Source organism: Nannobrachium achirus (genome assembly GCF_963921795.1).
Source record: "Nannobrachium achirus genome assembly, chromosome: 20".
Lineage (NCBI taxonomy): Eukaryota > Metazoa > Chordata > Actinopteri > Myctophiformes > Myctophidae > Nannobrachium > Nannobrachium achirus.
In genome coordinates, this window is record NC_137827.1 from 19,445,819 (window position 1) to 19,468,354 (window position 22,536).

A 22,536-nucleotide genomic window follows, 5' to 3' on the forward strand; every position below is an offset into this window, starting at 1 on the left:
AGACCCCCATTATTCAATTATGACAACTAAGTCCTATGGAAATGTCACATAAGTGTCAGGACTAAGTGACTGGAAAACAACAGCTTCTTCCCAGAACTGACAGCATGGATGGACTCATAACCTCATTCTCCCCCAAATACACATGCAGTCATGAACGCGCACGCAAACTAACTTTGTTTTCTCTGCTTTTGATGCCAAGTGCAATATAGGCTATTGGGCAATTGCAATATTATATGGTTCCCCGTGGTACCCCCTTATTTTAGTATTAAAAACTTTTTTCTCTCTCTCAAAGGGGCTTCGCCATGAATTTAACTTTTTTTATTCTTCTTTTTCTGTTTTTCTACCCCACACAAAAAAAGTCTTAACACTCTTCCATCTTCATTTCAGGGGTTAAAAACATAATACATGGACCAATATTTATATACAACTTATTTTTCATTATGCATGGTGTAGCCCCTTTAAGATTTATTGTATGTATTATGGATGTTTTTATTTGACTATGACTTAGTCTAGACTAAGTAGGCCAATGTATTTGGCCCACAGACCCCCATCTCAAAATGTTTTGTTCCAGGGACCCCCAGAAGCAAACATTTGAGTTAGAAATGTTCACTTTAAAACTAAAGATATATTCAAAGATTTGCAAAGATTGTCATGATTTTTGAATAGCCAAAATATCAAATAATTGGTTACAATCTAAAACAACACGGATGCTTTCCCGGTTTCAATGGGATTATGTATAATAATGATCACGCCCAACCGTACTGTAGGTGGCGCCAGGTTTGAGGCCAGTGAGTGTGACCCGGTGGATGTACATGCTCCTCTTCTCCGATCCCCCGTCAACAAACAGAGTGGCGTTGCCCGTGGCGGTCAGGTCAAAGGGACGACCTCCCCACAAACCAAACTCCACCATGCTCTCGGCCTTGTCGAAGGTGGTCCAGGTGACCTCCATGGCAGCTGGGATCCCTGGGAGGGGGGGGAAAGTGGGACTGAGTTACTAGGGCCCACAGGTAGGGGCCTTAATTATTCTATACTTATTAGCTATTGAAAAATAGCAGATATACAAGCTCACAGCGCGGCACTCGGCACTCGCGTGAGCTTGTAGATCTGCTATTTTTGAAAAGTCATGAAAATGTGTGCAAATCTTTGAATATAATGGCCAAATTCCAATCTCCCCCCTAAACCCTGTTGACTGTTAACTCACGGACTTAGGTGACGTCAACATGGTAAGGGCTTGAGGGTACACCCCCCTAGTGGTGAGCAAAGGAACTTCTGTGGACTCAGCTAGAGGGTACAGCTCCAAAGGGAACGGAACAGCACTTTAGATCAGTGGTTCTCAACCTGTGGGTTGGGACCCCCTGGGGGACCACAAATTATGTTGAGGGGTCCCCAGATGATTATTAATGTGTGACATTGTTTTCTCAACAGTAAACAAACCAACATGAAGTTTATAGAGGGTAGGCCTATCTGCACATTTCTAATCTAAAGTGTCAAAAACATTGTCCAAATATATCAGAGGCAGAAATTGTGGATATAGCAGATCTACATGCTCACAACACCTCGCGCTGTGAGCATGTAGATCTGCTATTTTCCCGATAGAACAGTGTTATACAAAGCCCCCTGACCAGTTCAAATATGATTCTTTTGGGGGTTGTTGCCTGAAAAGGTTAAGAAAGAACCACTGCTAGATGAGTGTTTTATTCATACTTTACATCACATTTAAAAATCTTTACTGTCCTTATTTACAGTAATTGCTTTAAAGTATGTGATTGTTGATTATTATTTTAATAGGCTAGATATAGTCTACATTAATCTATTAATTTTAATTTCTGTTTATGGGTTATTATAATGTTATTCGTTTTAAATTGTATTTCCATATTCTGCACTTATCATGTGCCCCCTTATTTTTAACTAAATATATAGGCTATATCATATCTTCCATTCTGTCTCCCTTTGAGAACAGTGAAAAAGCACTACCGCTTGTTGACGTTCTAACCACGATTCATGACTCATCTCCACATTTAAATGATTGACATTTGGAGGATCCAGCTGATTCCCCTAGTAACGCTATGAACTGTGGGTAATTCCTTTGCCAAAGGTTGCAAATGTACGGACTTAAGGAAAGTCAACAAAAAGGGGCATTCCCGCACCCTCACGGACTTACCGATTTTACATTGGAACAACCCTCAAGCCCTTATGCCCCAATGTGAACGCGCACGCTGACTTTGGCTAAGTCAGTGAGTCAGCAAGTCAACGGTTTGGAATTTGGCCACTGTATTTTTAAGCAAACTAAAAATGTGCTTCTGGGGAGTCCATGGAACTAAATATTTTGAGATGGGGGGGGTCTGTGGCCAAATACATATAATTTTGGGGGTCCTTCACATGAAAAGGTTTGAGCACCACTGACATAGAAACATAGGTTTTTCAACAAAAAACCATAGAACGATTTGAAATATTCAAAGACTTGCACAAATCTTCACAACTTTTCAAAAATAGCAAATCTACAAGCTCGCAGCGCGGCACTCGGTGCCGCGCTGTGAGCTTGTATATCTGCTATTTTTCAATAGTTAAAGCACAAAATATTTAATGCGTAATAATGCGTCTAAATGGGTTAAACCCCCTCCCCCTATGAAGAATATTCATGCCCGCAGTGAATCCTTGTACCCAGGGCCCAGAATTTGGTGCGACACTCCTGGAGGTGGGTAAAAAAAAAGAGACCTAATTATTCAGTGCGTGAGACAGACTGATCAAACAGCTCCACTGGATCATCTTACGAATGCACTCATGTAAGCCCGAGAGAAAGTTCACAGAAAAGGAGCTGGTGTTGCCTAAGAGAGGTGCTTTTGATCTGGCCTTTGGCAGGATGCAGCAATCCTTAGTTAAGCCGAGTATTGGACGAGATACTCATTTTATCTCGAGGCCAAGAGACAGCGTATTATTACCATATGTTTAACCTTTGTAAAGACGGAGAATCCACTGTGGTAATATACTGTAACTTCTAATATCTGATGCTTTAACAGCTGTGTGAGCAAATCTCGCCCTCAGAAAGCTGCGGAGCCAGAGTCAGATTATTGCACTTTAATGAAACCATTCATTCGCTCAGATAACTTACTGTATAATAACTTTAAATATAACACGTATAAGTGGCTGAAGAGCTCAGACCAAAGTAGAGCTACAACTATCGTTTATTTTCTTAGCGATTACTCTGTTGATTCCTTTTTGATCAATCGAAAAATCAAGAAACACTTTTTCTAAATCAACAAATCTATTAACCACTTAAAGGGGCACTCCACCACTTGTCAACCTATGTTCATATAATTGGTCCTCACTCACTTTTTTTTTCTCAGAGGAGGGCTGTGGGCAGGTCAGAACCCCATCGTCTTGTGACATCATCGATTGCCAATCCAGTTTATAGAAACTGCAGGCTTTCTATTCCTGAAAAGTTGCAATTTTAAAGTGGAAGCCGTTGTTCTTGCGATAATAAAAATCTAAATATTTTTTTCAAAAATATTGATTAACTTCTTTTTTTTTTGAAAATGATGATGTCACAAGACGATGGATTCGGAACTTCCCACAGCTCTCCTAGGAGACTTGGACTGAGTAGGGGAAAAAAATGATATTTTATCATGAACATTAGTGAGGAGGACCTATTATGTGAAGACAGGTTGAAAAGTGGTGAACTACTCCTTTAAGTGTTATTTTTTATTTTTTATTTTTTTGAATAATATGTTTATTAAATTTTCAAACATACATTATTTGGACAACACACTATACAACACACAACACTATACAAGAAAAGGAAAAAGAGACAAACAAACTGGAACAACAAAAACAAAAGAATAAACATAACAAGCTCAGGCAATAGGAAAGATTAATACATGATGAGCGAAGCAATCAATCCCCAGCCCCCCCACGAACCCCTCAGAATGGAGAACTAGATTCACTGAGCACAGTTCAGCACCAGTCAAGAAACTTCAAGATAAGTGAAACAGCGACAAATAGAAGTCAAGGCCGACAGGGGAACCCTTTAAGCACAGCAGCAGACAGTGTGGGCCCGATGAATCTTAAGTAGGGGTCCCAGATTTTATAAAAGGCGTCTATCTTGGAGTGTAACATACATGTTATGTATTCACAGGGAATACAGTCCAGGACATGTACAAGCTCACAGTCACAATGCGCCTCAATGCGATGTGTTGTGAGCTTGTAGATTGGCCATTTTTAATATTGTTGACATTTCTTGAGTTTCTTTGAAACTTTTTTTGCCTTTGGATAGATTATTTTATAAAATTATTGATATATATATAATTTTTACGATCGACTAAATGGAATAATTGGATTAACTGACTGTTGCAGCAATCGATCAAAGAGGTGCACCATCATGAAGATAAAAGTTCAGTTAAAAACTTAGATTTGTGCTTCAATGATCAACGGTAACCAAAGCTTGAAAAAGAGTCGAGATCCGAACACTCAAAAAAGAACAGGAGAGGGCGTAAAATCAAGGCAACATGTTCGACCAGCAACCGGTCTTCATCAAGACCTACCTGGATATAGGGCTGTCACGATATGACATTTTACATGACGATTAATTGTCACTTAAATAATTGCGATTAACGATTTAATTGTGTTTTTGTCGTTGACAATTACATTTCTGTTTGGCTTTTAGACTTTGAAGTTGCACATGGCAGATATAACACGTAACCTAAATATACAAAGAAATTACATATTGACATATTTGACAACATTATACTTAAAAAATAACATTGATAGTGGAAATAGCCGATCTACAAGCTCACAACGTGTCGCATCGCGACGCGTTGTGAGCTTGTAGATCTGCTATTTCCACTATTTTTGAAAAAGTTTGAAAATATATGAAAAAAAAATTAAAACGATTATGACCAAATAAGACGATTATGTAATAATTGTGACAGTGCCTACCTGGATAGGACAGGTGGACCTGCTCTGGCTGGGTCCAGATGGGGGGTCCCTGTGTGGGGGGCTCACCCAGGACAAACAGGGGTGCAAACAGGCTCAGTGCGGCGGCATAAAGAGGCGACATCTTACCACTGGACAACAACACAAGAACAGTCCTGTTAAGAATACGCTTACAGTAGAAGAAGCACACACACATACAGTACACAGTATAAAACAAACAACTCACTTCTGTTTTTAAGTCACATGGTTTTTAAAAGCAATCTCACCTACTATCATGTGATATCTTATGATATTCATAAAGAGTGGATGAGTGGACTTTTCCTGTTCTTTTTTCACATTAACATCACTATTGGATCCTATTGTTTGGTATTAAAATGCCATTGGCCACGATATTTGCATATGAATGAATACCCCCCCACAGAGGCTGACATTCACACAACTTCTCACTTTTTCACTGAAGCTATTCCTCACAAAAAACCCAAGTAAAATACCTGTAATATTTTTTGGTGATCATTAGAATGTCTAGAACATGTACATATGTTATTATTGTGAAAAATATCCCCAAAATGTTTTTTTTTATTTTTATTTTTTTATGTTTTGGCCAGTAGAAATTAATTCGGGCCTTGCCGGGTTAAGCTTTGCCTGCAGGTGTATATCAATAAAAAAAACAGGACTTTATCCTCTCGCGTGGACAGAAAGCTGGCCTGCCAAGACAGATTGTTGGCTCACACACATTTCTAACGCTTTTGCCTAACAGTCTGTAAAAATGGGAAGCACTTAAAAAGCAGCAGAAAAAGCAGCAGATGTTCCACTCCCTCAGTACAATTTTGAGGCATTTTACTTTACAAATATTATACTTTTACTCCACTACAGTTATTTGAAAAACTGTGTTGATTTTGATTATTATTTCAAAACATACAAGTAACCACTTCAGCCCTGTATACACATTCCGGCCATTTGAAAATAGCCGATCTACAAGCTCACAATGCGTCGTGACGTGACACATTGTGAGCATATACTGTAGATCTGCTATTTTCAAAAGATTGTGAAACCGGACATTCTGCATAATGAGTAGCAGAGTAAATCTTTACACCTATAATTTTGTACTTTTACCAAGACATTTTTTAATACGGGACTTCTACTTCTACTCGTAACAGAGTATTTCAGTATTGCAGTATTGATACTTCTACTTCAGTATAAAAATGCCACTGTGAAAAATAAGATTGTCTATAGTGGCAATGACGTGATCACACCTCTAGCTCAATTCCAGTGGCACTGGTGTTATGTTCTGCACAAAGCATGATGAAATATTATATTTCACAATACAAGACAGACTTTTAGAAGAAGGCCGATGCACATGGTTGGTGACGGGTGCGTATAGGACAAAGGTGCAAATGTTCAGAAGAGGAACTCTGATAATAAAATCAAAGAAAGAGATCTTTTACAGGACAAACTAGTCCAGGTTATAGGTTATATTTGGAGAGGACGGGGCAATGATGGTGTAGCGATGGCTGCGTGGCGTGCGTGCACAGTGCACACGCACGCATGTTTTCTGACTCAGATGGGAAAAACCAAATCAGTCAGCCAGAATGATGAAACAGCAGAGACTAAACAAAGCAGCACACTCAGCACAGGGCAGCACGCAACCATGGCCTGTCAAAGTGTCAATACAAGCTGCTGTTTTTCACTGCACAGGGAGGGGATTGGGGAAGCGCCGCTTTCTCTTGTGCACTCTCAGAGTTGACTTGACACTGTCTGAGGGTTTTATAGTGTAGACGTTTGTGTCAAATGGGTGTCTGTGGCATAACTAAAGGCCTGTCTATAGTATCTCCGAAATGTTCATGAGTTGGACTTTCCCACGTGCACATTTCCGAACTCTCATTCGGTCCAATGCTTTTCAGAAGTCGCGAGGGACATAATTGTATGGTCGAAAAGGACCTTTTGACTGAAAAGGGTGGTTTCGGTCAAAGTATATGGACAGGCCTTTATGCATTGCATATCAAACTTGGGGTCCTTGAAATTAACAAGGTTGATGATAATCACTGAACGCTGAATACCGAACTGTATTTCTACAACTTTTTATTCGAGTAAAACGTGAGTAGCCTACTTCTTCTTCTTCTTCTACCACTGAGCAATGAGCATTGGGGTAAACTGATGATGGTATTAAAGCACAGGACAGTGCACACAGCCACTGGTCCAAGCCACTGCCTTGAAGAGGGAGGCTGCTGCATGTTGTGATTTGAATCCTGCCCCAGCAGCATCTTTGGTCGCTAGAGGGCGCATCATGCACGCAGTACTATCTATAACGGCATTATTAACGTCATGATCATGAATGAATAGCTGTCTTTATTATTATCATGGGTGGTGGGTGTGTGTGTGCGTGCCACTGTGATCATCATCAGTTAACGGGTCGTTTCCTTATCAGATCAGTGAGATCACCACAACTAAAGCAAGAGGGGAGACGGACAACTCCAAAGATTACAGTCTGTGTCAGATCATCAGGACAGAACAGACAACGGCAGGTGAGAGAAAGAAAGGACCTCTAACTCTAACAGTGTTCAAATGGAACCAAATGGACCCGTTAGGGTCCATTTGGTTCCATTTGAACACTGTTAGAGTTACAGACTTCGACTTGTAAGGTCAATTTAGAACGCTGCGAGTCCGTGGAAGGAACACACTTTGAGATGCATGCACTGATCGACTATTATAATCAAATTAATATGGTGATTATATGGGCTACAGACTAATCTATAATGTTGTCTAAGTATAATAATTCAACATCTCTGTCTCTGTAAATCTTGTAATTCGCTTACAACCTGTAGATGTTTCTGACAGCTAGAAGCACAACTTTCATATCAACTGCTGTTCGTTTCAAAACACGTTTCGACGATCCGTGACAGAATGGCGGAGAACGAGCGATACTAGCTTTCTAAAAACACCACTTGACAACCATTAATAAAGTATTGAAAATAGTCATAACGTAGCTACTCACAACAAACCATAACAAACCCTGCTGAAGTACAGTTCCTGATTTACGTCACTGTTAAAGGAAAAACATTACAAAACGTGCGCTGTGAATTGTGGGTAATTGAGTTTTTGCTCACTTTAAGCTCACTGGAAAAAGTACAGTTTCGTGACAGCACAAATCACTGATACAAGGTCAACTAAAAGGAGATCCTAGCAAGCTTTTTGGCATATTTACACAAGGACCATTTTGTGTATCTCATATAACAAGACAGACGGATAGAACACACTTTGGGAAATGTCAGTAACAAATGGGGAGAAATTAATAAGCAGTCATGAAAATAAATAATAGTAATAAAGTGAAATAGGAGATAAATACAAAGAAAAAGGGAGGTAGGAATGGGCTTAGTTTATTCCGAGTTTCGAATAGCAGCCGCTCACATTTGTTTTATTTCTCCTACTGATTTCTGAGTGCTTTACTGTCCTCAAAACTAATGACTTAACACTTAATGTTAAAAAACATTTAGTCAAATTAAATGCAACCATTAAATGTGACTGTAATAGCCCAAAAGCTTTTTTGAGGTGTTGATCCTTTTAGTTGACATTGTACAGGTGAACTGTACTGTCATGAAACTACCTTAACTTCTAGTCTTCAACCAATCAATCAATCAATCAATCAATCAATCAATCAATCAACCAACAGAGATCTGATTATTAGATTCTGTGTAGAGAACAAATCAGTTAAAATCACTATACAATTAAAAAATGTATGTTCAAGTAAGGACAAATAAGATTAAAGGATGCTCTATTTATTCACAGCTGAGCTTCTTAAAAAATGGGAGCCATCACATTCAAATAAATAATAACAATAATAATAATTCTATGGCATGCATGAGGTATTCCCATTCATCTTGGCTCATAATTACAATATACAAGAAGGTAAGAACTAAAGTAGTCCTTTGTCCGTCAGTCGACTTTGATGCTTAATTACATTATTTTAGAGTCTGTCCAGGGGTAAGCTTAGCATGGTCAATGCTCTTGTCTTCATATTTGTATGTAGGCTATAATGTAACTTATTTTAGTTTTGTTCAATCTGTGTGTTATGTGTTTGCTATTATGTGTTGCATATATTGCTGCGGAGTCATAAGACATTTCAGTCAGAGCTGATATTAAAGTAATATTGTATTCGTATCTAGGCCTATATATCAACCCCTTAAAACCGAGAAAGCATCTGTGTCACTTTAGATGTTAACCACTTTAACCCTTATTTTCTACTCTGGCTGTTCTCTATTAGCAGATATACAAACTCTTAGCCCGTCACTTTGTACCATGCTATGAGCTTGTAGATCTGCTATTTAAAAAACATCTTTGAATATCTATATATTTCTTTAATGCAAATCTCTGCTTCTGGGGGTCCCTGGAACAAAATATTTTGAGATGTGGGTCAGCAGCCAAATACATATCATTTTGAGTGATCCTTGACATGAAAAAGTTTGAGAGGTATGATTTAGCAGACATTTTTAGAATCTTAGTGGGTTTAATATACTAAGTTGCGATGAATTCACAGGAAACACATAAATTATATCACCCTTTTTCCATCCCAGGCCTGTTATGGACTCAAACAATGAGGCCGAGTATCAGAACTTTGAAGACGCATTGCTGCAGGAAAGGGGCCTCTACAAAGTGAGCTACTCTCATGTGAGGAACATAAAGGAGGTGAGCGTGTTAGGTCACTGTCAGGGTTCAATACAATGCCCTAACCTACATCCATACAACAACAAACAATGCATGTATGTCATCTATCTAGTCTATCTGATAGTCTAGATAGTCGAGTTTTGCTTTATATTGTTGTTGTTGTCATTTTTCAGCGCTTTGGGTCGTTTTCGTCTCCCCCGGTAGATTTTCCCGTCAAGGAGCCCAGCCAAAAAAGGTAGGTCTGGTTTTGTTTGTTCGGTGTCAATGTCTACACAGCGGTGGTTCTCAATGTGGGGTCTGAGGATCCCCAGGAGTCTTTGGGGGTGGGTTCCAGGAGGTCCCCACCATAATGATTGACAGTTAGGAAACAAATGGACTAGCCTGGTATCTATCCAGACGGAGGCGCTCTGCGATTCAGTCTGGATTCCAGGCTGCAGATGGACCACGACGGGTCGGTACCTCTGTACAAAATGGAACCAAATGGAAGTTTTACGGTCTGTTTGGTTCCATTAGTACTCTCACAGAGTTAATAGTGAGAAACAAAAACACCGCTCATCTGCCAGTAGACTTGGTGAGGTGCTGGAGTCAAAATGAAGCCAGATGAACAATTACAGAGAGCCTCCGCACACACTCAAAATTCAAATCTACACTCCCTGAGTTAAATGAACACTACAGTGTATGAACATCAATAATAGTACCTACTTCCTCCTGAGGGGGAAATTCAGTATTTTCACTGTCCACAAGGAGCACGTGAGCATTTAGGGGTTAAGAGTCTTGCTCAGGAACACACATCACCATTGCTACCCTGGTCTGAAATCGAACCAGGGACAACCAGGGGCTCTGGTCCCCCAGGCGGGCTCCCTAACCATTCAGCTATGCCACCCCCAGTGTAGATTGGGGCCGTACGTCACAAAGATAATCATGTCAAACTTCAATTTCAAGGTCCTTGAAATTAAAAAGGTATGATTTGCTTGAAAATGTGTTACCCTATGTGTCTATAATTTGTCTATACTGCCTATTAGAAACCCAGTGGGTCGGACTGGCAACAACCCGGGCAGAGTGAAGCGGGTGGTGTCATGCAAGAGGAAGACCCACTACCTAGCGGTGGCCTGGAAGAAGCAGCCGGCTTTCCCCAACAGGAGCTACGATCTGGCCGACAAAGAGAACCACATGGCCTGCGGGTGGTTCCCCATGGAACCCTGGGACTTCCCACCGGACATGGACGACAGACACGCCAAGGCCGGCGGAACCACCTCTAAAGCCACGGACTACCTCGCCTTCACAGAGGTCAGTGGTGGACCAAGTACTTACCAGTGGTGGAAAAAGTACTCAAATGTTTTGCTAGAGTCAAAGTATCAATGCTGTGATGTAGAAATAATCTGTTATGGTGCCCTCACACCAAAATACCTATGAGAGTGGAATCCGTGTTCCGCCAATGCATTTCAATGAGAGTGAAGCGGTTTCATGCCAGCAGAGGATTTCTGCAAAAAACGCTCCCTTCTCATTGAAATGCATTGGCGGAACGCGGATTCCACTCTCATAGGTATTTTGGTGTGAGGGCACCCTTACAATTTGGCATCAAAATGTACTACCAAAAGTAGAAAGTACTCATTATGCAGAATGTCCTACTGTACTTCAAGTTTTCTAATGTAAAGAAATCTTTAGAAAATTGCCCATCTACAAGCTCACAGTGCGGTGCGACGCATTGTGAGCTTGTTGATCGGCTATTTTCAAATGCCTGAAATGTATAGGGGTGAATTATTCAAAAGACTATCTATGACTGAAACTGAAAATTCAAAATGTGCCGTCAAACTCGACACTAGCTATTAGTAGTCATGAAAAGGTATCCCAACCAACGACACAATGCGTGTCTTTCAGCTGTCGTCGGATCACAGCACAATGATTGATGTGCTCTCTGCGAGACGCCTGAGGTTGAAAGTGGCGACGACGCTGTGGAGAAGAAACGCTGGAGAGCTGCTGACGTACTTCCTGAGGTTATTCATCATAAAGCTGATCATATTGCTGTCATTTGACATTCTGTACTCTGTGCCGCTCACATTTCAACACCTTTGTGACATCACTTGACATTACCCAAGGCCTGGAACGCGCCTGTGTCGCTCTAGACTTCAGACTTGAACCGCTTTAATCGCTATTTTATGCTTTAGCACCGAGTGCCGCGCTGCGAGCTTGTAGACTTGCTATTTTTGAAAAAATGTTTAAAATGTGTGCAAGTCTTTGAATATATTGACCCTATTATATTAATGTCTTCTAAACCCTTCTTCTAAATCAGTGGTTCTCAAACTTTGTCATGTCAAGGACCCCCAAAATTTGCAAACATTTTCACGATTTTTCAAAAATTGCAGATCTACAAGCTTGCAGCGTGGCACTCGGTGCCCCGCTGTGAGCTTGTACCGGTATATCTGACATTTTTCAATAGCTAAAGTATGTATCAAATAATTCCAGGTGTTAATGTTTTTTTTTAATACTTCCACAGAATCCAAGACACTGGTGTGTTTGTTGACTTTCTGCCTGTGATAACCAAAAGGTAAGGTGTTCTGTCTTTGTGGATTGAGTGATTGATTGAAGTATTTATTAGTTTTGCATAGGAAAAGGTACAGTTTCATGACAGTACAGTTCATCAAAATCAAAATCATTTTAACCACTTTAAACCAATATATACATCAGCTACTGTATTTGAAAATAGCCGATCTGCAAGCTCACACCGCGTCTTGTTGCGATGTCTTGAAAGCTTTAGGTTTTTTTATATTTTCAAATCTTGATGAAATGTGAAAAATGTATTATACTGTTGAATCACGACACAAATCTTGCACTGAGCTATAGTTGGAGTAAAAAGTAACTTTAATTACAATTTAATTACAGCCTTAGCCTTAATGAGGAATTTCCTGACCTCACCATTGGCTACTGTGTTGACCTCTTCCCATTGGTTAAGGAAGTGCTCTCCCATCCGTATGAAGAGTGAGTATATGGCCTGTACTGAGTAGTCTAATGAACAGCAGATAGATATAGCATACATACTTTAGAAAAGATGCCAGCACTCACTTGTGTACTGAGGAAGCTAGGCCCGGGAGGGCCGAAAAGTCCGTTCGCCTGCAGCTGCTGGGGCAAATATTGAAATAAATGAAAAAGGAGAAAGTTCACAAGTGAGTGCTGGCATCTTTTCTAAAGTACATTCGCTCCCTGAGCCGTGCACCCGAGACTAATATTGGAACTTTGTTGTTTGTTGACGAGAGCTCCTCTCTTCCTCCTCTGAGATATAGCATACGTACATGGAATAACAATGAAACGTTTTTGAAGAGAGAAGTTAACAGGAGCGCTACTGGTGTACAATATTCAGAAGAGAGGGGGAAAAGTAGACAGTCCACTCCAGATCCACACACTCTGGGTGTGTTTGATATTTCCTAGATTTGGCTAGAGTCATTAAAATACACCAACTTTTATGCCTTTTTTTGTCATCATTCATCCTCTCTACTGAATTATTATTATTTGTTTGCTTGATTAAAATTAATTCATTAAAGCTACAATCCGGGATTTATTTGGGCAAATGAAATCTGGCATGTGCAGTGGTTGGAGGGGCTCTTTCATAGAGTGAGTTCAACCACTTACTGGTTGACAATGACACTATCAATAGTAATACTGATGTGCATTAGCCTGGCTCCAGCCCATAGACCCCACCCACTCTCAGAGTGGACTGTTTGAAATCAGGCTGGATCGGGTTAGATATGCATCTGCTCTGACACTGCCAATCTATCTTGTGGTTTGGACATTGCTGCAATTACCGCTATCCATCAGGAGAGGGAGACCAAGGACAACAGATCAAACCTTTAATAGTATTTTCTTGCAGGTATCATACAGTTGGCTTAATATGGATTAAGTCTGTTTTGAAAAATTGGTGGGAGGAACTGCGAGCAAGCGGTCACTCTGGCCTTCCTGACCATTCACTGGATAAGTATGTGTCATCAGCGTTTTTACATCACATTGTGAACTTTACCGAAAAGGTGTACATTTTACTCATTTGAGCCCTTGTGTTTTGCTTTTTGCAGAAACTTCCATGTCTTCAATCAGCTGCTATTGGAGTTGTGGCGACAGGAGCCTTCATTGAAATGTGTTGCAGGCATTGCAGGGGACATGGCACAGGTGAATATTATATGTACAGTAGGGTTTGGGCGATATGGAAAAATACAATATCACAATATTTTACCAAGCGGTATCACGATACACGATCTTATCACGATTCTTTTTCATGTTGTTTTTTATGGTTATTTTTCAAGTAACAGTACAACCACATACAAGGTATTTAACCCATTTTAGACCAGTGGTCCTCAAAGTCGGGTCCAGGGACTCTTTTGTTTCCTTTTGGGAGGTCTAAATTGACCCTTACAAGTATGTAACTCTGACAGTATACAAATGAAACCAAATGGACCCTTACGGCTTATGGGTCCATTTGGTTTCATTTGTATACTGTCAGAGTTAAGGGGAGACCTTGACATTGTAAAGTTTGAGAACTACTGATTTAGACCAAAAATGCAGGTTTAAATGAATTTAGCATTGAATCTCTGTATTTCCAAATCAACAGGATTTTTTTATAAGGCTCCCTCATCTCTGAAAAGGCATATTGTGGAGAAATTGTATCGTCTCAGCAACATATTTATCACCATATCACCCACCCCTAATGTACAGCATGTTTGCAATGCACATGTTCTCATGGACATATGCTCATGTCTTATGTTCACAATACTTTCCCCCATACAGATCATTGATTCTTTCCTGTTGCAACTTACCTGATGAGAGGGAAAGAAGTGCATTGTTCAACTTGTAACAGCCTCCGAATTGTAGAACTACATCATCATAGGACTCTTAACCACTTTCAACCTGGCGTCCCTATTTTGGACGTTTGGATACAACATTTCAAACAGAAAGAAGAAGAAAACGATAAAGAACATTTACGAGTTGTAAAATGTTTCCAAAATGCAGTGGTGTAAAGTAACTAAGAACATTTACTTAAGTACTGTACTTAAGTACACTTTTTAGTTATTTGTACTTTACTTGAGTATTTCCAATTTCCAATACTTTTACTTCTACTCCACTACATCTCAAATCCAAATATTGTACTTTTAATCCACTACATTTATTTCAAAACTTTAGTTACTAGTTACTATGTAGATTTTGATTATTATTATTACAAAACATACATTAACCACTTCAGCCGTATTTACATTTTTGCCATTTGAAAATAGCCGATCTACAAGCTCACAATGTGTCGCGTCGCGACGCATTGTGAGCTTGTAGATCTACTATTTTCAACAGATTTTTATACATTAGATAACTTGAAATGGGAAATTCTGCACAATGTGTACTTTTACTTTTGGTACTTTTAGTACATTTTGATACCAATACTTTTGTACTTTTACTCAAGTAAATGTTGAATACGAGACTTCTACTTGTAACAGAGTACATCTACATTGCAGTATTGATACTTTTACTTAAGTAAAGAATTTAAGTACTTTTTACACCACTGCCAAAATGGCAGAACTACAAGCTCAAAACAATAATGTTGTGATGTGTTGTGAGCTTTGTAGAACAGGCTATTTTGCTTGGTTAGGGTGCCCTCACCAAAATACCTAGAGTGGAATCCACCAATGCATTTCAATGAGAATGTAGCGTTTTTTTGCAGAAATCCTCTACTGGCAAAAAAACACTCCATTCTCATTGAAATGCATTGGCGGATTCCACTCTAGGTATTTTGGTGTGAGGGCACCCTTAAACTGGAAATGCTGTTACCTCACAGAAAACAATTCCTTTTTAAGCTGTGGTCTTTGGAACTGACTGGTTTTCTCTGCAGAGTGAACCAGCACATTACATGTAGCATTTGAAGTTTACATTAGACTTTTAGTCTTTAGAATTATGAAGTACTATATAAATGTGCAATACAATGTTTAAGTGTGACGTGATATTTGATTGTAAGGACTCTTCATCAGCATACTGTATGTGCTCCTGTCGGCTGTGTTGTAATGATCATAGATTTGCTTTCCCTCTCAAACAAAGTAGAGTGATAATTGCAACACCAAAACTATTACTATCCACTCTTCTCTATGAAGAGGCAATGTTGATTTATACGTGTTTTTGCAATGCAAATTATACTGCATACAGTACATGTCAACCTTCTGTAGAGCCTGCACTGTACTATATGGTTATCATAAAGACATTGTCTTAAATACTCAAATGTTATTTTGTACACAGACACTGCACTTCACTTGGTTTGATAATGCAATATAAAAAGCAAGGTTACCAGATCAATGTGTGTAGATTGAATTTCACCGAGGTGCAGTCTAGGGATGGGACGATAAGCGATAGTATCGTTTATCGTGATAAAAAACCCTCACAATAGACCCTATTCACGGCCCGCCCACGCACACGCACTCGGCGAATTTCTCAGCAACTTCCTGGTGCTGACGTCAGCTTTGGAGGGTAAAATAACATAGAAATTGCTGGATTTAAACCCAACAAACCATTATTTCGAACGGTAAAATAAATTATAACGCTTTGTGCCTTTTACTATCTTGTGTTCTTGATCATGCTAGCCGTATTTTATACATTACTATTCGGAAATTGCATTAAATTTGCGATTTCTGTGTTAACTTTATGGGATAGTAGTTTTTCCCCTTCTACCGTGACGTCAGCACCAGGAAGTTGCGTAACGTAAATTCGGTCAATAATCGTATCATGGAGATTTAATTTATCGTGATATCGTCCTCCGTCATGCACTGGGATCAATTCATCTTTTATTTACTGATCTGCATATCCGGTAACATTAAACCCCTTATAATTGGTAAAAGGTAATTATAATATACGTACTTGTCTTTTTTCACTCTATCAAAATGTCTGTGCCAAAAAATAGCCGATCTACAAGCTCACAACGCGTTGCAACGCGACGCGTTGTGAGCGGCTATTTTTTGGCAAATGTTCCGACCCCAGGATAATGGATTTTGATTATCGCGATAATATCGTAAATCGCGATTTATTTTGTCACAATAATCGTGATATGACATCTTCATATCGTCCCATCCCTATTGCAGTCATGTAGACCCCTGCAGCTCAAACACAACTGGACTTCAGCCTCATCTGCTCCCATAGAGACAAAACAGAGATATGAGTTTACAATCTCAGTTGACATAGATAAGTAGAGGATTGGTGTGTGTCTCCAGACTAGTGAGCATTGTGACATGAACCAGGGGTTGAAGTCCAGTCGTGACAAGGTTACAGAGTCCTGTGTGGGTGGATAGGGACTGCATGCATCTCTGAACCTAGATTGCCTTCTGGCACGCACGCTTCCAAGCACAGTGTGTTTGTATACTGTATGTGCGTGGGAGAAGATTCCGGTACAGGAATCGTGGATAGCTGGCGCCGCGGAAGGTGAGCAAAGGTGCCTTATTGATCATCCTGAAAGCATTGTTTGTAAATGTAAAATGTTCTTTATGTTCAGCACAATTTCAAATTTGTGTCAGTGAAAGTTCAATCACTCTTGAGAAATGGACAAATAAATGATTCTGATATGAATTTGTTGAAGCGGTCTGGCCTGCTGTACTGTGTCATTTAAATGATGTTGGTTTGACCGTAAAGCAAGGACAAGGATGAGGAGTCTGAAGTGTTGGCTGCGAGCGGCAGTCTGGCTGATCATTACCGGGGTGCATGCTGAGCATCTCCAAGCCGAGAACCTCCATCTCCTGCCCGCGGAGGACAATGAGTTTGTCCTCAATCAGGGAATGAAAGGTACTGTTACTGTTGTAGTCTCCTCTTTGTTTCTGTTACTTTCACATGTTTTGGTGCCTACATTTGTGTCTTTTTCACGGAAATGATGTGTGTCATGACTCGTAAGGCTTTAAATGTAACATGTCATTACACAATGATTATTACAGGGGTCTTCAACAGGGGGTCCGGGACCCCTAGGGGGTCCTCAGAGTTTCTACAGGGGGTCCTCCAAATCTTCCAATCCTTTTTATTAACAACTTCTGAGAAATGTAGCCAAAAATAGCAGATCTACAAACTCACAACGCCTCGCGCTGCGAGGCGTTGCAAGCTTGTAGATTGGCTATTTTCGGCAAAGGGGTTTGGTGTAGAGGGAAAAAAAGAGAAAAAGAGCAGACTAAGTACAGAGTAAAAGGTCAAGTTTATTATGACGGCTCAAGTGGTTAAATATCTGAAAACACTAATTTACATGAATCCAAAATATACTGATGATGGTGCTGTCAAACGATGAAACTATATGGAATCTATGAAAATGTTGTGGGGGTCCCTGCTTCATCTCTCTCAACTAGCTTGGCCTGAAAACATTGAATACCCCTGGATTATTATATTGATATATGTTGGAATGAGATACTGTATGTTTAAGGATAACAGATACAGTGAGTATCACATTGACAACACACAGCCAGGCCATGAATGAAAGCAAGCACTTTATTTAGAAGCGGCGTTTCCCAATGGGATAGGTTGGGAAACAATGCTTTAGATAATGGTGTAATAACTAGGTAAAGCTTGTGCCTTGAAAGAGGTTCAGTAGTTCCTTTGAAGCGCTGCATACGTCCTCTTTATGACAGGTGACATCACTGTCTGGATTCTTCTCGACACTTGGGTCAAATTCCATGGTGTGGCCTCAAAACACTTACTGATATGAAATAGGATACGTGTTGTTATTCCATCTGATGGAGTCTGATTATCACACAGTAGCTGTAGAGTCCTCTCTGCTTTGAGACTTTGAGACAGCTTTTTGACGCTCAATTTGACTTGAGACTTGAAAGCAGATTTGGCCATATATACATATGACACTTTAAATGTTGCTAATTCAACCCAATGCTTTGCACACAGTTGGGCACATTCTGTTTTTTTCATTTGGAAAAACCCACACAATGTTAGAAAATTGTTTCTACCCAACAACAAAATGCCTTCTAAATCCTAACAGTTTTCTAAAAAAAAACTTGAAAAATGTATAACGCAAAGATCAAAGATTGTGACTTTACTTGTACTTTTACTGAAAGACTTAGTGATAATGCTATTCCCATCAAGAACAAAAGTTAAAATAAATTATTTCTCATTAATGGAGCCTTTACAATACAGTCTCATTGGTTTTGTCATGTTTGTCCAACAGTGCTGCCCAGGGACTGCCATGAAATGCTGATGGTGTCTTCTGGCCAGGCCAGAGATGGTGTGTACCTCATCCGGCCGGGCGCCTCCACCATCTTAGCCTACTGTGCCATGCAGGAGGGAGGCTGGACAGTGGTGCAGCACATCACCATGAACAGCAGCGTCAACTTTGACTGCTCCTGGACCGAATACAAGCAGGGCTTCGGGGTCCTCACCGGGGACCACTGGCTGGGCAACGAGCATCTCCACCAGCTCACCCAGGGCCCCGGCCGCTACAAACTGGGCGTCAAACTGGTGGATAAAAACGCCGTCACCAAGATGGGCGAGTACGACCCGTTCCTGGTGGAGGACGAGGCGTCCGCGTACAGACTGAGGCTGGGGCTGTTCCAGGGCACGGCGGTCGATGCCCTCACGCAGGACACCGAGAACTACCTGCACGACAACCAGAAGTTCACCACCAAAGACAGAGACAACGACAACTACTTTCAGAACTGTGCCAAGCTGGAGTTCCAGGGGGTGCCGGGCGGGGGCTGGTGGTACGACGCCTGCGCCGGCGCCAACCTCAACCGCAGGAACGTCATCTATTGGCAGAAGGACTGCAACAAGGAGCACCTGTGCAAGTACGCCTGGATGATGGTGAGGCCCTCTGACACTGTGAAGCTGGTCCCCACCGGGGAGTGCATGAAGGATGAGCTGTGAGGAAGCCACGGCATTGTCACAGCTATCAGTGAAGACCGATGAACTGTGTGATAAACTTTATTCATTGATGACATTGTTATCTTTGCTGTGACGCCTGATAATAGACAATGAACTTCGTCACCTTTTATCCAGAAATACATGGATCTGATCAACACATACTGTAAAGAACGCAAGAATCAGTTGATTACATCACAGGCTTTAACATTTTAAATGCAGAGCTTTAGCTTGTTTTGAAGGTCTTTTTCCATCTGTCATATGAACATAATGTGGTACTGTAGTAGGTCGAAGCAGATTTATGTTACTTATCACAGAGAAATTGTTGCTTGACATCGTAGCTTCTTACGCGATTCAAACACTTAGATTACTTTACAGATCAGTAAGTAATGCACATGAATGTGATTGATTACGGAAAGCGTGCAACATTACCCTGTGTTTTTTCAAGGGTTTTCCCATTGGATGACGTAAACAAAGACAGACAGACATTACAGATACACCACATACAAACAATAATAACATAACATAACATAACACACTTAGCAAATACAAGCATCCTATCCACAACTTTCCAACTTCCCATAGTGCATTGCACAGAAGTTGGACGGAGCTTCCGGCGCCGCAGCCGAGTGTGATCTATAAGCTCACAACGGTTGCATCTGCGACGTGACGTGAGTGTCTGCTGTTAACCGGAAGTGTGGTGCAAAGTATTCTCCAATAAATTCCTGTGGAAAGAGGTGGATACTGTAGGTGTTCAGAAAAACTTCCACCCACCTTACATTGAAAGAATGTAAACAGATGTTGTTATGCATGTTTGTGTCTACTTTGTGGCGCTAAGGTTCGTGTGGTTAAGATGAAAACAACACCATATTACAAAAAGGCTTCGAGTTTAGATCAGTAATTAGATAATAATTAGAGTGAGCTATTATTAAATATGTCCTCGCCTGATTTCTAAAATGTTAATGTGGAAACGGAAGAATCAGGGAAATACTATATGCTGTAGGCCTATATACAGTAAATATACTTACATCACCCTGGGATTTGACGATGAATGCTGCTCTGTAATTGGTTTGGCCTTATTTATTCACAAAGACAAATGACAAAACAACATTTGATATTACTGTCAATTAGAAACTATTCCAGCCAATACAATATTATAGTCCCATTGGGGTTTTCCAACAGTGGGGTGAAACCAAGAGTCAGCACAGAAAATGGAAGGTGTTGCTGACACTGACCTTTTTTTGTTTTGTTTTTTTGTTATTTTATGGGGGTTTTGTGAGTCTTTATTTGACAGGTACAGTGGAGAGACAGGAACACACAGAGGGTACGAGGGCGACATGCAGCAAATGGTCCAACCAGCTGGGAAGCCACGCTATAAAGTGGCCCGCAGTTAACCCATTTAGGTCTAGAATTATTTAATGCTTTAACTATTGAAAAATAGCAGATATACAAGCTCACTGCGCGGCACTCGTGCTGCGAGCTTGTAGATCTGCTATTTATGAAAAATCGTGATTTATTTTGCAAGTCTTTGAATATTATCTTTTTATTATATTTTTGGTTTATTTCCCTGTATCTCTCATATCTACCCAACTATTTTGTTTTATTTTACTACCTATACTATTGGTGTATCTGGAGACGGGACAGTGGAATGTTGACAGGCACACTTGATCTATTGTCTCTGTGGAGGATCAAACTGGACTGAAGTTGTACTGATATAAGACCTCTCAGCTACGGACTGTATGTACCGTAACATAATGAGTGTTAAGACATTTTGCATTGTAATTTTTATTTACTGTATCTCTGCTGCCCAAGATGACCTGTTTGCTATATATACAAATATTTGCCTGTGGGGCGTCCCTGGAACAACTATTTTGAGACGGGGGTCCGTGGCCAAATACATGTAATTTGGGGGGTCCTTGAAAGTTTGAGAACCACTGATTTAGAAGAAGGATTTAGAAGACACACATCGGGTCAAAAATATTCAAAGACTTGCACTTTTCTTTTTTTCAAAAATAGCAGATCTACAAGCTCGCAGCGCGGCACTCGGTGCCACGCTGTGAGCTTGTATATCTGCTTTTTTGTAATAGTTCAATCATAAAATAATGGTTAAAGTGGTTCAAATCTAAACTGACAAGTGATGGTGTGCAAATGACATCTTTGAGACATCGGAGGGGACAATAAACGTCATTACATTTAATTCAGAAATACACAGACATCATGATCACAAAATTCTGTAAAGAAGACAAGAATCAATTGATTTCATCACAAACAAAAGATAGAAATGCTGGACTGCAGCAGCAGTTGGTTTTGAAGCTCTTTTTTTTCTTCCTCTCTTCCATTTCCCAAATTACAACAAGTGCAGATTTCAGTTTTTATCACAGATGAATTGTTGCATGACATCATAGCTTATTACACAACAACGCAGATAAGTACTTTACAGATCATTAAGAAGATTGATTAAGGTACACCAGGGGAAATACATAAATAAATGTGTTTTGATTGTTCGAAGGAAAGAGGAAATGTCCTGAGGAGAAAAGCAAAATTGTTACAAATACAGAAGAATGCCGTCAAATCCTCCCACCCACCTTATTTTGAATGTAAACACTGCTGTTGTTTAGCAAGTTTGTGATCTAAAAAAATAAATGCAAATTCCAAGAAATTCCAATACAGCCCTCACACGTTGTGAGCTTGCAGATTGGCTATTTTCGCTATTTGTCATATGACAGTACATAGCCTACTGTAGGAGTGGTATAGCCATAAATCATAACCAATTAAGGCTCAGTTCCATTCTGGTCAAACAAGAGTTCTGATATTGTGCATGTTTGCTCACTGGAACACACTCGGCTACACCAGTGGGGCTCAAAGTGTCCCTTGGTGGGGTTCCAAATGGCCGCTTATGTACAAATGGAACCAATTATTGGTTCCAAATTTTGTTCCATTTGTACACTCTCAGTGTATATCAGAGCCTGTGTGTGTGTTTGTGTGTGTGTGTGTGTGTGTGTGTGTGTGTGTGTGTGTGTGTGTGTGTGTGTGTGTGTGTGTGTGTGTGTGTGTGTGTGTGTGTGCGTGTGTGCGTGCGTGCGTGTGTGCGTGTCTGTG

The 22,536-nt window shown here is 40.3% G+C and overlaps 3 protein-coding genes across 7 annotated transcripts in view; 2 read left to right on the forward strand and 1 right to left on the reverse strand.

The window, feature by feature from the left end:
• acp7 (acid phosphatase 7, tartrate resistant (putative)) overlaps positions 1-7,960 on the reverse strand; it is a 104,312-nt gene extending 96,352 nt beyond the window's left edge. The window contains exons 1-3 of the mRNA XM_080749946.1: positions 7,922-7,960; positions 4,933-5,060; positions 763-963 (exon numbers count right to left, since the gene is read on the reverse strand). Coding sequence (XP_080606072.1) covers positions 763-963; positions 4,933-5,053 — 322 coding nt within the window. The 5' untranslated portion in view covers positions 5,054-5,060; positions 7,922-7,960. The remainder of the gene's footprint in view (positions 1-762; positions 964-4,932; positions 5,061-7,921) is intronic.
• LOC308305213 (KATNB1-like protein 1) lies at positions 6,938-15,899 on the forward strand. Of its 2 annotated transcripts, XM_080749948.1 has the most exons (11): positions 6,938-7,023; positions 7,355-7,451; positions 9,498-9,609; positions 9,762-9,823; positions 10,611-10,875; positions 11,467-11,582; positions 12,083-12,133; positions 12,469-12,564; positions 13,451-13,555; positions 13,650-13,743; positions 14,359-15,899. In XM_080749948.1, exons 3-11 carry the CDS (start codon positions 9,505-9,507, stop codon positions 14,389-14,391), a joined length of 927 nt encoding a protein of 308 aa, XP_080606074.1. In that variant the 5' UTR covers positions 6,938-7,023; positions 7,355-7,451; positions 9,498-9,504; the 3' UTR covers positions 14,392-15,899. The 2 variants fall into 2 exon arrangements, with proteins under 2 accessions (XP_080606074.1, XP_080606073.1); XM_080749947.1 differs by lacking the exon at positions 6,938-7,023 and having other exon boundaries at positions 7,242-7,451.
• A 990-nt stretch (positions 15,900-16,889) lies between these two features.
• On the forward strand, positions 16,890-21,737 carry LOC308305637 (fibrinogen-like protein 1-like protein). 4 transcript variants are annotated; one of them, XM_080750466.1, is made up of 3 exons: positions 16,890-17,029; positions 17,227-17,376; positions 18,749-21,737. In XM_080750466.1, the coding sequence occupies exons 2-3, from the start codon at positions 17,238-17,240 to the stop codon at positions 19,441-19,443; spliced, it is 834 nt and encodes a 277-aa protein (XP_080606592.1). In that variant the 5' UTR covers positions 16,890-17,029; positions 17,227-17,237; the 3' UTR covers positions 19,444-21,737. The 4 variants fall into 4 exon arrangements, with proteins under 4 accessions (XP_080606592.1, XP_080606591.1, XP_080606594.1 ...); XM_080750465.1 differs by having other exon boundaries at positions 16,895-17,019; XM_080750468.1 differs by having other exon boundaries at positions 16,926-17,019; positions 17,174-17,376.
• The last annotated feature ends 799 nt before the right edge of the window (positions 21,738-22,536 follow it).